At 53.2% G+C, this 13,475-nt stretch overlaps 2 protein-coding genes across 2 annotated transcripts; both read left to right on the top strand.

Moving 5' to 3' along the window:
* The first annotated feature begins 532 nt into the window (after positions 1-532).
* LOC122379099 lies at positions 533-4,318 on the top strand. Its single transcript, XM_043361030.1, has 2 exons — positions 533-932; positions 3,090-4,318. The coding sequence occupies exons 1-2, from the start codon at positions 908-910 to the stop codon at positions 4,316-4,318; spliced, it is 1,254 nt and encodes a 417-aa protein (XP_043216965.1). The 5' UTR covers positions 533-907.
* Positions 4,319-4,623: 305 nt separating this feature from the next.
* LOC122379098 lies at positions 4,624-6,003 on the top strand. Its single transcript, XM_043361029.1, has one exon. The coding sequence runs from the start codon at positions 4,624-4,626 to the stop codon at positions 6,001-6,003; it is 1,380 nt and encodes a 459-aa protein (XP_043216964.1).
* Positions 6,004-13,475: the final 7,472 nt, after the last annotated feature.

Here is a 13,475-nt window from a genome sequence, read left to right as displayed (position 1 = left end):
CGAATTATGCATGACGACACATTTGAATATAAATAATGTTTTTTATCCAGATGGAAGCAACTTATGGCCAATTGGGGGGTGGCCACTTTGCCCCGGCCACTTTGCCCCGCGCATACCGCCCGAGACAAAAATATTCCAGCTTAGCTATTAGTGGGGTAAAAAACATTAAAATTGGTAGAATACATGTACGATAACCATGCAATGCACGGACAAGAACGCTTATAAAAATTCCAAACGGTTATGGAATAACATAACATTTAAAAATTGTAAACATAGTTGGTAACCTGGCAAGAAATGCTTTTCCGTGTTTCACAGAACAATGATGATGGGACTGAAACCTCGGTCTGGCTCATTCGAACGACCGTGAAGAGAAGTATAATTGGAGACCATAAATTGGAACTGACGCCAGCTATGAAGGGCTAAAACGATGGGTGGCCGCTTTGCCCCGGGTGGCCGCTTTGCCCCACTCTCCCCTAAGCATGCCATTTCGCACATACATTGGTAACGTATCGGAGCTCGCGACGATCACGGTACATTAGACGGTCGCGAGGGCTGGACGACAAGCAGCGACATCTACATCCATGCAAGTTTTAGGTCCGTAGGAGGACGATAGATGGCACTAGGTACGTGATGTAGAGATGGTCGCTATATCGCACTTATCAAAAGTGCTTTATGTACTAAGACGCACGTAAGTCAGTTCATAATTTATTAAAATATTAATAATAATAATATGTATCTGGATAAATAACGTTATGGGTAAACCCCGCATCGCATCAGGAATTTGGCCACCTCTTGGGTAGCCATCTTCCATCTTCCTTTACGAGTGCGAAGCACAAGCGATTTAGCGATTTGCAAACGTGTATTTTCACGCCTTGATCACTACAACTGCCTCACCTGCCGCTGCAGGATGGTGCGTCGCCGGAAACAACCAGGTATTTTACCCTTTTGTAATTATTCGAGGACAACTAACGGTATGGCATCTGTGAAGGCGCGCCATTTTCGCCGCACGTCCAGTGCGATCGTACACGGGGCCCCACTCGGGGGTCTATTTGCTCTTACTAGCCCCTCTTCCTGCGTCGCAACCACAGCTCTCACTTACATGGCTCCTGCCTTTACATGGCTAACATCTCGCCTCTATGCAACAATGTCTGTGTTTGCCACCTGGGTTTTTCTCATGGGGTTGTTTGTGTTGATATACTTTATCACAGGTTTATCTGGGACAGTAAGGCATCGGTGGTTTAGTGGTAGAATGCTCGCCTGCCACGCAGGAGGTCCCGGGTTCGATTCCCAGCAGATAAGTTTTATTTATGGTCCGCCTACTTCTCACACGCTGACCACCCCCTCGCCCTTGATTAGCCAGCCCTGCACTGGCACCAATGACAGTTGTATCTTTTAATACGCCTCTCCCTTACAAACTACCAACGCCTACCGACCCTTACACAAGGTGGTTGCCCGGCCCGCTAACCTCATGCCCTCTGCCCGCTACAGATGCCCTTGCTGCCTGGCCCGCTGGCCAGACCTCATGCCTCAGCCCGCTGGCTGCCCTTGTTGTAGGCCCGCTGGCCAGACCTCTTGCCTCAGCCCGCTGGCTGCCCTTGTTGTAGGCCCGCTGGCCAGACCTCTTGCCTCAGCCCGCTGGCTGCCCTTGTTGTAGGCCCGCTGGCCAGACCTCTTGCCTCAGCCCGCTGGCTGCCCTTGTTGTAGGCCCGCTGGCCGAACTCATGCCCTCAGCCCGCTGGCTGCCCTTGTTGTAGGCCCGCTGGCCAGACCTCACGCCCTCAGCCCGCTGGCTGCCCTCGTTGTAGGCCCGCTGGCCAGAACTCATGCCCTCAGCCAGATGGCTGCCCTTGTTGTAGGGCCGCTGGCCAGACCTCTTGCCCTCAGACAGATGGCTGCCCTTGCTGCCCAGCCCGCTGGCCAATCTCATGCCCTCAGCCCGCTGGCTGCCCCGACTGCCTGGTCCGCTGGCCAGTACACCTTGTGTCCCTCAGCCCGCTGGCAATTATTAAAAGCCGGCTTACATTCAGACAAACCGAAGACCCTTAAATCCAAGAGCATACTACTGCAATCGCAAATAGTTATGAGATCTAGGTACACAATACCATCAATTTGCATATCAACATTGCTTGATGAGCCCGAGCAAGATAGCCAACATGTTCACTCAGTACTGAGTAGGTGTCTTACCTAACCTCCTTTCAACGCTTTGGAAAGAATCTTAAATAAATAAATAAACGAATAAATGAATCCAATAAAACAGATCAACAGATGATGACTAAACTTCCCTCTTTTCTCTAGTTTGCATATGGTTTGGTTTCATACGTTTTCAGGTAATATGGTTTGCTTTAATGCGCCGAACAAGCAGCTAAACATCTGTGTTAGTTACTTTGTGCTAATATCGAGAAATTGATTCTAACACGTTTCAGTTGTAAGCACTCCGCAACAGCGTGAGAACAGTGGTTTAGCGACCTATGTTCACAGCACAAAGTTCTTCTGACTGACAGAACAAATTTTGGGAATTTTGAAGAAAATAAAAAGAAGAATTTCGAAGGTTTGGTGACACAGGAATGTTCAATCACATACCAGGCATCACCAGGTAGTTGGTTGTTGTGTCCTGTGTGCGTTTTCAGCAGCATTCGCTGTGATAATAAGCAGCAGCTAACTAACATTTGTCATTTTAATAGTGGAAAGGTCCACAGAACAAAGTTTCTACGTTTCCAAAACACGGTGAAGCAGGCCATTTCTGACACTGCTCCGCAATGGTAACAGCAGCCCTCATAACAGATTTACCGACTCATGTTCACAGTTATTTCTTCACCCCCCCCCATCGCTCATTCCACTCAACACCCTGAACACGGCCATCTCGATGGGCCGTTGCCCCGGCCCGCTGGCTGACCTTAGTGCCCCAGACCGTTTGCTGACCCATCGCCCCAGCACGCTGATCGAACTCGGCCTGCTAGCTCACCTCGTCGCTTTAACAGCTGGACGATCTCGCTGCCCCAGCCTTGCTGACCGAGCTCGGTCGCCCATGTCCCCTACACCTCTCACTGCAGCCCGCCGGCTGACCTCGCCACCCCCATCACTACTTACAGGCCGGCAACAGACACGGCCAGTCTCTTCGTCCGCTGCACCGCAGGCAGCGCTGGCACCGCGCCCTCCCGCCGACCCCGGACCAGCCAGTCTCGGCACACCAGCACAAGACGTCGCTACGGATATCAGCTCGGACAGCCCGGAGGCAACGCCTCCTCGACGCTCGGTGACGCCGTCACGAGCAACCAGCCACACCCGCCGCCAAGGACCGGCCAGGACCGCCGATCGCACAGCCCGCCGATCGGCCAGCCCGGAGGGCACCGCCGCCCGGCACGGGGCGGAGTCGTACCGCGGTTCCAGCCGCGAACACCGACACAGGTCGGAAAAACGCTCAGCGAAGCGGCGCCACTGCTCCACCAGAGAGGCTTCAAGATACCGACGACGCCGCTCACCGTCCCTGCGAACGTCGGACTCCGACTGGACCGAGTCTGACACGCCGTCCGACTCTTCGTCCGACCACGGTCGGGTGTCGAGGTCACGGAAGCGCTCCAAGACTCAAGGTCGACAGCCCATCACGGACTTCCTGGACATGAGTATCGTGCCCCGGCGGTCTCAGCAGCCCCCACCGCCTAGAGGCCTAAAGCTGCCGACGGTCAGCGCCACAGCCCTCAAGACACTGGCCGACCGCAGCAAGGTGGCCTCAGTAGAGGCGGTGGTGTTCCCGCACGCGCCATCGGACGGACCGCGGGGAGCTGCGCCGACGCGATACCCGCCGCTGAGCCCGGCGGCCTACATGCGGGGTGTCACCACCATCGCCGCATATAGAACGTACTTCTTTCCAGCCGCGGCGGTGCAATGGGCAACATACCTACTCTGGATCCAGAGCCGGGGTGAGAGCCTGCCCACAAGCGCGCTGCGCGACCTAGATGAGCGAGCCCGCACACACATGGCCACATACGGGGACGACTACCATGACGCTGCGTCCTTAACGGAGAGCACGGGATTGGCCGGCGGCCTCCCGCCACCCGCCGCCCTAACGGCCGCCGCCAGCAGCCGTTACGCCGGACCCGCCGCACAGCGCCCAGGGGGCGCCCCAAACGAACTGTGCCTCCGCTACAACGGAGCCGGCTGCTACAGCGGGGGCACGTGCAAGCGCCAGCACGCCTGCACCATCTGCCGCGGCCCGCACCCAGCCCGACAGTGCCTGATGGCGGCCCCGGGCCAGCCAGGGTCCATCCCCCATCGGCCCGCGCTGACCGGGCCGAGACAGCAGAAGTCTCGCTGGCACTAAACCCAGACGCGGTAAGCTCCGACATCGCCGCCGTCGGCCCAATTGACTCGTCTCCCCCACCCCCCACCACACCCATCGATGTCTCCGCGCTGCGGCAACTCGCCACCCCGGCTGTTCCCTCCATTTTGTTGCACCCGGTGCTCGACCGCCTTGAGCATGGCGCCGACATCGGCTACACCGGTCCCCCCGTCTCCACTTCCCGCCCCAATAACGCATCGGCCCGCGCCAACCCCACTGCCGTAACCGCCGCCCTAGAAGCAGAACTCGCCAGGGGACACACCATGGGCCCCTTCCCAACGCCACCTATGACTCCTTTCCGTTGCAACCCTCTCGGAGCCCGAGTGAAACCTGATGGCACCGTGCGTTTGATTCTCGACTTATCCCAGCCGGAGGGCCTGAGTGTCAACGCCCACATCGACAAAGATGCCTTCACCGTGCAGTACACATCGATGGATGAAGCCATCCAGCACATCTACGCACAAGGGCCCCGCGGTGCCCTGCTCGCAAAAGCCGACCTCAAACACGCCTTCCGCCTGATCCCGGTCCTCCCATCTCAGCGCTGGCTGCTTGGGTTTCAATGGAATTCAACATTCTTCTATGACGTCCGCCTCCCTTTCGGCTTACGGTCAGCCTGCGCAATTTTCAACGACTTGGCTGATATCCTAGCTATCACAGCACGCTTCCACGCCGCTCACCCGCACATTCACCACTATCTCGATGATTTTTTCTTTATCGGCCCAGCCGACTCAGCTGACTGCGAGCGAGCCTACGACGTCTTCCTGACCATCTGCGAACAGTGCAAAGTCCCTCTGTCCGAACAGAAGTGCTGCGCTCCGTCAACAAAGATGGAACTCCTCGGCTGCGTCCTCGACACAGCCAACATGACCATCTCCCTGCCGCAAGCAAAACTGCAGGCGCTGATCACGCTCCTCCGAGAGATCCGAGCCTCCCGCACTGTCCGTCAGAGGCGCCTGCTGAGTCTAGTGGGAAAACTGGTGCACGCAACAAAATGTATTCCAGCCGGACGCAGTTTCTTTCGTAGGTTATTAGACACCGCTCACTCTGTCCACCGCCCACATCACTGGGTGACGATCAGGCGAGACACCAGACTCGATCTGGACTGGTGGCTCGAAATGCTCCCGGACTGGAACGGCACCGCCCCCCTCATCCATCCCACCTGGACACCCGCGGCCGACCTGCACCTGTACACTGACGCCTCCACCGTGGGCTTCGGAGGGTTCTGCGGGGCGGCATGGTTCTCCGCGCCCTGGCCGGAAGCCACCGCAGAGTGGGCAGACTCCATCTCCTGGCTCGAGATGATCCCCATTCTCGCGGCCTGCCTGCTCTGGGGTTCCCATTGGTCCGGTCTCCGCATCTCCATGCACTGTGACAACTCCGGTGTCGTCGGCGCGTGGGAGAAGGGATGGTCTAAAGACCCGCGTCTCATGTCCCTCATACGACAGGCACTGTTCGCCGCTGCGCGACACTCTTTCGCCCTGCGCATCACGCACATCAATGGGTCGGAGAACGCCGCGGCTGATGCCCTCTCCCGGTTACAGGTCGCGAGGTTCCACCGCCTCCATCCGGCGGCGGAGACGTCCGCCACGCCGCTCCCGAGGCCGCTCACGGCCTTCCTGGCAGCGCCGGCGACAGAGTGTACCGCGGCCTCCGCCTGGCGGATCTAGACGCGGCGGCTCGACGGCTGATTCGGGCTGGATTAGCGCCGGCTACCAGGAAAATCTACCGTCGCGCCATCGCGAAGTTTCGCCAGTTCTGTCAGGCGCATGCGATTCACCCATTTCCTGCCGAGGAGAGCACCACTCTGCGCTATGTGACACACCTCTGCCTGCGCGGCGCGTCCAAAGCCACAGTGACGGCCCACCTCGCTGGCATACGACACTGGCACGTGGCCAATAACCTGCCATGGTTGGGGCTGTCAGCACGCGTCCGCCTGGCCCTCCGAGCAGTAGCCAAGAAGCCCCGTCTGCCAACCAAGAAACGGCTCCCGATGTCTCTTTCTCTTCTCACTTCACTCCGTCGCAGACTCCGACGCGGCGCCCTCCCCACTCAAGACCGCCTGGCCGCGTGGGCAGCTGTGACAATGGGGTTCTTCGGAGCCCTACGGGGCAGTGAATACCTAGCTCCCAGCGCAAGCGCCTACTCTCCCCGCCGCACGTGTCTCCGCCGTCATGTCACCACTGATAATGACGCCCTCACCCTCACCATTCCGGCCTCCAAAACCGACCAAACCGGAAAAGGACATGTCGTCACGTTACCCCGACTCCAAGGATCGGCCTGCCCTGTTCGCGCCATGGACCGCTACCTGGCCTACACGGGTCACCTCCCAGCCGACCTCCCGCTCTTCACCCTGGCATCCGGCTCTTACGCCACCATTTCTTGGCTCAACAACTTGCTGAAAACCAATCTCTGCTCCGCATCTGGAAAACTCACCACCCACAGCCTCCGCATCGGGTTCGCCACCGCTGCGGCCGCCACAGGCACACCCGACCAGACTATACAAGCGTCCGGCCGGTGGCAGGGACACACCTATGCGTCCTACATACGTGGACCCCGCCTCGACGTCCGGCGTGCCTGCCTCGCCATAGACGCCGCTCATCGTCGGGACCGTCGCTCCCACTGAACACCCCTCCACTGCGCCTCCCCAGCGCCTCCCCCGTTCACCCACATCGCCTCGATACTTCGGGCACCCCGCCCTGATCTCGCCCAACGAGCTTAGAATATACGTCCTTTGGTGTGTTTGGCGTCTTTCAGTTAACAAAGGAGAATGGAACATCACTGAGCAAGCGGGGAAAGGAGTTGAGACCGGTTTTACGGCAAAATAATAATACACTGTGCAACGGGAGGCAACACGGCAATACGGAACTACTATTTGGCAAAGCGACATTCGGCTAATGGTAACGTATCGGAGCTCGCGACGATCACGGTACATTAGACGGTCGCGAGGGCTGGACGACAAGCAGCGACATCTACATCCATGCAAGTTTTAGGTCCGTAGGAGGACGATAGATGGCACTAGGTACGTGATGTAGAGATGGTCGCTATATCGCACTTATCAAAAGTGCTTTATGTACTAAGACGCACGTAAGTCAGTTCATAATTTATTAAAATATTAATAATAATAATATGTATCTGGATAAATAACGTTATGGGTAAACCCCGCATCGCATCAGGAATTTGGCCACCTCTTGGGTAGCCATCTTCCATCTTCCTTTACGAGTGCGAAGCACAAGCGATTTCCACCCGCCCACCCCACATCTCCCCTTTGTCTCCTCCTTTCGCCACTCGCTCAGTCTTTCAGGTCTTTCAGCTAAGTCTTTCAGTTAACAAAGGAGAATGGAACATCACTGAGCAAGCGGGGAAAGGAGTTGAGACCGGTTTTACGGCAAAATAATAATACACTGCGCAACGGGAGGCAACACGGCAATACGGAACTACTATTTGGCAAAGCGACATTCGGCTAATGACACCTTTTTTAAACCCCACATCTGTTCTCCCGTGAATTTCCGGGAGGCACGAAAGATCTCTTTTTAAAAGTGTCCAATCGTCCGATCCCGATCAAATATGTGTGTTCGTAAGCTTGTTCTGGCATTGCTTTATCTGCTAAGACAGACGAAAAATCGAGTGACTGTACCTTTTTGAAAGTTACTAACCAACTTTTCTTAAATTCACGGGAATACAAATGTGGGGTTTAAAAAAAGGTGTCGAATGCCTCTTTGGAGAGCTAAAATCGGGTTATTTTGCATGGATTTAGCAGAACCGGGTAACATTCGCAGAGTGTTGGATAGTTGACTCTTATGTGACTTTGGACGAGAACACGTATTATTCTCCAGCTTTAGTCAAAAGCCTGCTGTATGCTGGAGAAGTGTGATATGATTTATGTGTTTATTTTAATGCCTGGCTCTCCCAATACATCAGCAGTATACAAGGAGGAAAAATGTGTAATGCACAATACACTGTATTACACAATACCATGTGTTGGAAAGCCTTATCTCACCTCCCTTTATCCTTGGTGTACTCGGCATATAGAAGGTCAGTTATCTCGGACCAGTCCTTCATGACAAGACGAGTTTTCATGACGATCTTCTCCCGGAGTCGCTGGGACAGAGGAGCAGGTTGAAACTACCTGTAGGAAATGAGTTAAAATCCTATCAGCCCTTGAATATAGACGTATAGACGTTTTAGAGGGCAGACATCACCGAGACATTCCAAATATTAAAAGGTTTTGACAATGTTAACTGCAGGACGCAGTGTACCTCGCTGCGGCAACAGCATGTTTAGAACATCATTCAGCAATAACACTCGAGGTCACAGTCAAAAACTTCAATGTCAACATCAACTGGGACAAAAAAAAAACTTCTTTCCTGCACGCGTGACTCTGACTTGAAATCGGATTTCAAGAAACATTATTTAAGCACCAAATGTTAAGGTTTTTAAATACAGCCTAGGAAAAGGATGGGAGAACCGTCCTAAATAAGCATCAACTAGAAAGATAAGGCAAGTAATAACAGGATGGTGGGTCAAGTCAGATCAGCGGTGGGGTCAGCTGATCATGTCAAGTCAATTTTAGGTCAAGTAACTTCAGGATGTCGGTCGTAAGGTGAGGTCAAGTGTCAAATATAATTGAAGCGCATGATTTTCCTTGTTTTACCTAGTCAAGAATGCGTCCAAGAACACTGCCACGTTAGCAGTGTAAAAGTGTCTGTCACGGCTTTTAGGTGTCACAGCTATAACACATATGGATATTGTTCGGTATATGTGAAAACAGGTTTCATTTCTTTTAACAATTATGTTAACAACGTCACTGAAAAATAACGAATAACGCATAAACATATTACCCAGCAGGCGGTCGGTAGTCACCGTCACCCAGAGTCCGACCAGGCTGAGCACCGTCCGGATCTGCAGCTTCTCCGGTCTGGATCAGGCACTCGGAGCTGGAACACAATGGTTGGATGAATAGTTAGATGAACACAAGCTGAAAGACACACAGCTGGCATTCAGCTGTGATTAAAGGGAAATGTAAGGGAATGTTATAGTTTTTCGCGCTTTTTTTTTGGGGGGGGGGAGGTATGAGCAGTAATGAGCTTGTAGACAACTCTGGTTGTTGAGGCGGCCCATTTATCTGATTGTAAGCCTTTCGCAACAATTTGGCTATCTCAACTTCAATATAATGTTGAAGTGGGATAGCCAATTTAATTTTATGTCAATTCTATGTGTTATGTTATGTTTTAAGTGTTATGTGGAGAAGGCACTGAACTCTTAATATATACTAGAAGGAGCATCGGTGGCTTGTTTTTGTCCATCGATTTCCGCCATGTCGTGTATACCAGAAATGTAAATTACATGTACGGTAGCAGAGGTGCAGTTTAGTGAGAGGTACACTTCTCAAAACTGCTGCTGCTTCATGCTTGCAGTTTGCTTGCAACGATCAACTTTTCACACTTTTCAAGACTTTGGTATACACAACATGGCCGAAATCGTTAGACATTCTGGCCCATATACGGCTAAGGCGACTGCCTGCCCTTGGGAGAAGCCGAAAACAGTGAAGATGGTCATGTCATATTTTACAGTGCAAGCGCTGAAGTTCACGCGATAAAAGAGTCGTACCTCCCATCCGCGGGGATGCTTTCTTCACGAACGACATAGTAGCCTGCAACTGATCCCTTCTCAACGCCATCCGCGGGCCTCGACTCTGGCACCCTGCAATGGAAAAACATGAATATTCAGTTTCGCCTTATTACCCATAGAGCACACACAATGTCATAATTCCTTCTACCTCCCGTCATATAAAAAATCCGTTATGGCCTTTGGACTTGGAACCTGCGGATCCTGAATCTGGGATTTTTATCCTGGCACGAGTCTAGTCAAGCCTTCGCAAAAATAATCAATCAGCCTAAAAGGCAGTTACACCGATAAGTCGTGTTCCTATAACACTCCGTGAAGGGAGTGAGCGCGTGCACACATTGCATGAGCAATGTGAAATCAAATGAAAAAAACGTTTTAATAAGCGCCCTAGAAAGCGTAGTGTTTTAGAAAGCAAATCCCATATTGTTCAACAATATCGTAACATGTCAACAAGGGCCACCAGCAAGGTAAGTGACTTACGGAGTGTCTGTGTTCCCGGGCGAAAGCAGGACCAGGGTAGAGACGTTCTCCTGACTTGTGCTGGACAGCGATGTCTGCAGGACTGGGATCGTGTCGGCGGTGTCCAGTGCAACTGTCGCCACACTTCCAGTGGAGCGTCGACCATTCTCAGCACGCATGACCAGCCTCAGTTTGCCTTTGTCCGGCAGCAGATCTAGATTATCCTCCTGAATGTATAACCCATACTCGTCATCATACACCTCTATAGCGCCCTGCGTTTCAAGCTTGAATGCCTCCGTAGCGGCACGCAGAACTTCCGTCTTCTGATCCACTTGGACTATCCGGTTAACGGGGTCGCTCCCTGGCTCGCCGTAAGACACAACGTATCTGTACGGCATCTGCGAAGAAGCAAACCAGTATTCATATACAGGGAAACTATTGATTACCTTACAGGGTGGAAAGTAATTACGCGAACATGTATTTTCATACAATTTTGCCCGTCAGTGGGGATTTTGTATGAGCGCGGGCTGTCGCGGAACATGATCGTGGTCGTGTTTGTTGTCGCCTCAACTACCAAAAAGTGACTCAATTTTGGACAGTGACCTGGAAGGTTTTCAACAAGTCTCAACTTCGAATGGCGCAGACGCCATACGCAGCACAAGACCAAAATGGGCAAGGATCGCAATATGGTATTGCCAGGGAACGCGTTTGCGATGATTTTGGCTGGATTGGTGCGGAAGCAGTGGCGGCGGAACACCTTCAATTAAGAGGGGGGGGGGGAACACTGCCGACTTTTGGTCCCATTCTTTCCATGCAACGCCCATAGGGCTAATGTTAAAATGCCGAGCTCAAAGGGGGGCACGGTGCCCCCCCCCTGTTCCGCCGCCTATCCTATGTGCGGAAGGGACTCTGAACAGTCTCGGCAACAGCATTACTCAATTATACGTTTGGTTGAAGCATAACGAAACTTGAGAGGACTTAAAAAAGCAAAGCCATCGGCGCCAACGAACCTTCGGCGAATTAAGGCGCCGAATGGATGGTCACCATTTTGACCAACAAAAAAAAGACCACCAAACCTGGATAGAAGAGAACAGACAGCTGGCTTTGTGGTTGGGTGAGACATTTTTAAGCTATTTCATCCGTCAAACCGGCAGAACAACTGCGTTGGGGGCTGCTGATGGTCCGACATCCCGCCCGTCCCAACCTTCAAATATCCGGCAAAGGTGCATATTAGCGGGTTGTGAGCTGGTGTCAGAATTGCACGTAGCGACCAAAAAAGGTCATCAAAAATAAAGTATACAATCAGCAGACCATACTGCCAGACGAGTGTCTATTTAATCCCCTTGTTGATGTCAATCAACACTTCTACTGTTTTGCCGGCCTTAACGAGAAAATCAAGCTTTACACATTAAAAGGTCGTTGTATTTCGTGATAATAAATTATAGGCCAAAATTAAAACAAAGTTAGTTTTAGAATTCCCTCAGATCAATCACACATTCAGTAGAAACAAAAATCGATTCTCGCGCATTTTTTAACGCGCTGACAGCCAGGCAACACTTCTGATGTGCCAAGCAAATGCATCATGGACGCCTCATCCGTAAATATTCAATTTGTTGTTTTGGAAACAACATCTTCCCCCCTCCGGAGGGACAGAATGGCCGTCCAATGTGCGCTTCTCAGGCAGCTACTTCCTCTCATATCCTGCCCGCTGGCCGTTGAAGACTCAGGAGTCCGCTTCCTCGAGCACACATATCTTGCGCGCTGGGTGGTGCACTATGCCGCCACGCACCCTGATCCGAGCCGATCGCACCCGGCCGTCTGGTCCCGGGAAGACTTCAACGACTCGCCCGAGTGGCCAGTAACCGCGCAGCACACCGTCATCCGCCAAGAGAATCAGGTCACCAGCCACCAGGTTTCGTGACTCTGTCGTCCACTTTCTGCGACAAACTAGACTGGGGACGTATTCTTTGAGCCAGCGGCTCCAGAACTGATTGGCCAGTGCCCGACTCTGACGCCAGATTCTTCGGCCACTGATGCCGTCGTCAGTGACCAGTCCTGGTGGTAGCTGGATCGATGGACGTCCAAGAAGCAGATGCGATGGCGTGAGCGCCTCCAGACTGTCAGCCTCCGTTGACACGTACGTTAACGGACGACTGTTGACCACAGACTCCACCTCCGTGATGACGGTCTGCAGCACTTCTTCAGTTACCAGGAGTCGACCTAGAACCGCTCTCAGAGCCCTCTTCACCGAGGCGATCATTGACTCACAGACTCCGCCCATGTCACTACTGGCGGGGGTTGAAGTGCCACTGTGTTAAGTTTGTATATAACTTCGCGTTATCATTTTGTAATTGGCGGTCGTAATTCTGTTCGCCGCGTTTGTGTCGCCGCCCGGCCGCGGTCGCGCCGGCGCGCCGGCGGGCCGTGCGGCGCAGTATGTCTGCGGGCGCGGGGCCAGCGCGGCGCTCTGTTGCGCGGTGATTGGTGGCCGGCCGTCCGGTCGCCTGTCACGTGATCCGTGGTGAGCTCCGGTCCGTACCGGGGGAGCGGGTCACTCGGGACTCAGCTGCCGTCTGGACCGGGTCGGTCGCATTTCGTTACAGCTTTGGGAGCTGCCTTGTCGGGCTTCTCGAACTGTGACATTTGTGGCCACTGAGTGCAGCACCAAGCCAATCTTAGGGAAATTGACTTGTCGGTCTTTTCCTGAAAGAGGTGCTCACCAGTACGAAATTTATACCCAACCTTTTTGGTACCCGAATCCAGACCAGGGGGCATTGTGGATCCAGGTCACGAATGTGCATCATGCTGATGTCATTCTGTGCTGCATCACCAATGCACCCATTCCCGATGCATATAACTTAAACCGTGCTAGGATAATGCACGTGTCAGGGCGGAATTAAAGGGGTAGACCCTGAGCGTCTCTCAGGATTCATTGAACGCTACGTTGACGTTATACTCGACTTGTATTATATCTCTGCGCTGCCTGATTATCGGGTCACAGCATGGCTGCCTCATTGAGTTGTTGCCTGTCTGGTCACCGGAGCTGGTCAGCTGC

The sequence above is a fragment of the Amphibalanus amphitrite genome, unplaced genomic scaffold, assembly GCF_019059575.1.
Source record: "Amphibalanus amphitrite isolate SeventyFive unplaced genomic scaffold, NRLGWU_Aamphi_draft 000071F_arrow, whole genome shotgun sequence".
Taxonomy (NCBI): Eukaryota; Metazoa; Arthropoda; class Thecostraca; order Balanomorpha; family Balanidae; genus Amphibalanus; species Amphibalanus amphitrite.
This window is presented reverse-complemented; position numbering and strand designations above follow the sequence as displayed.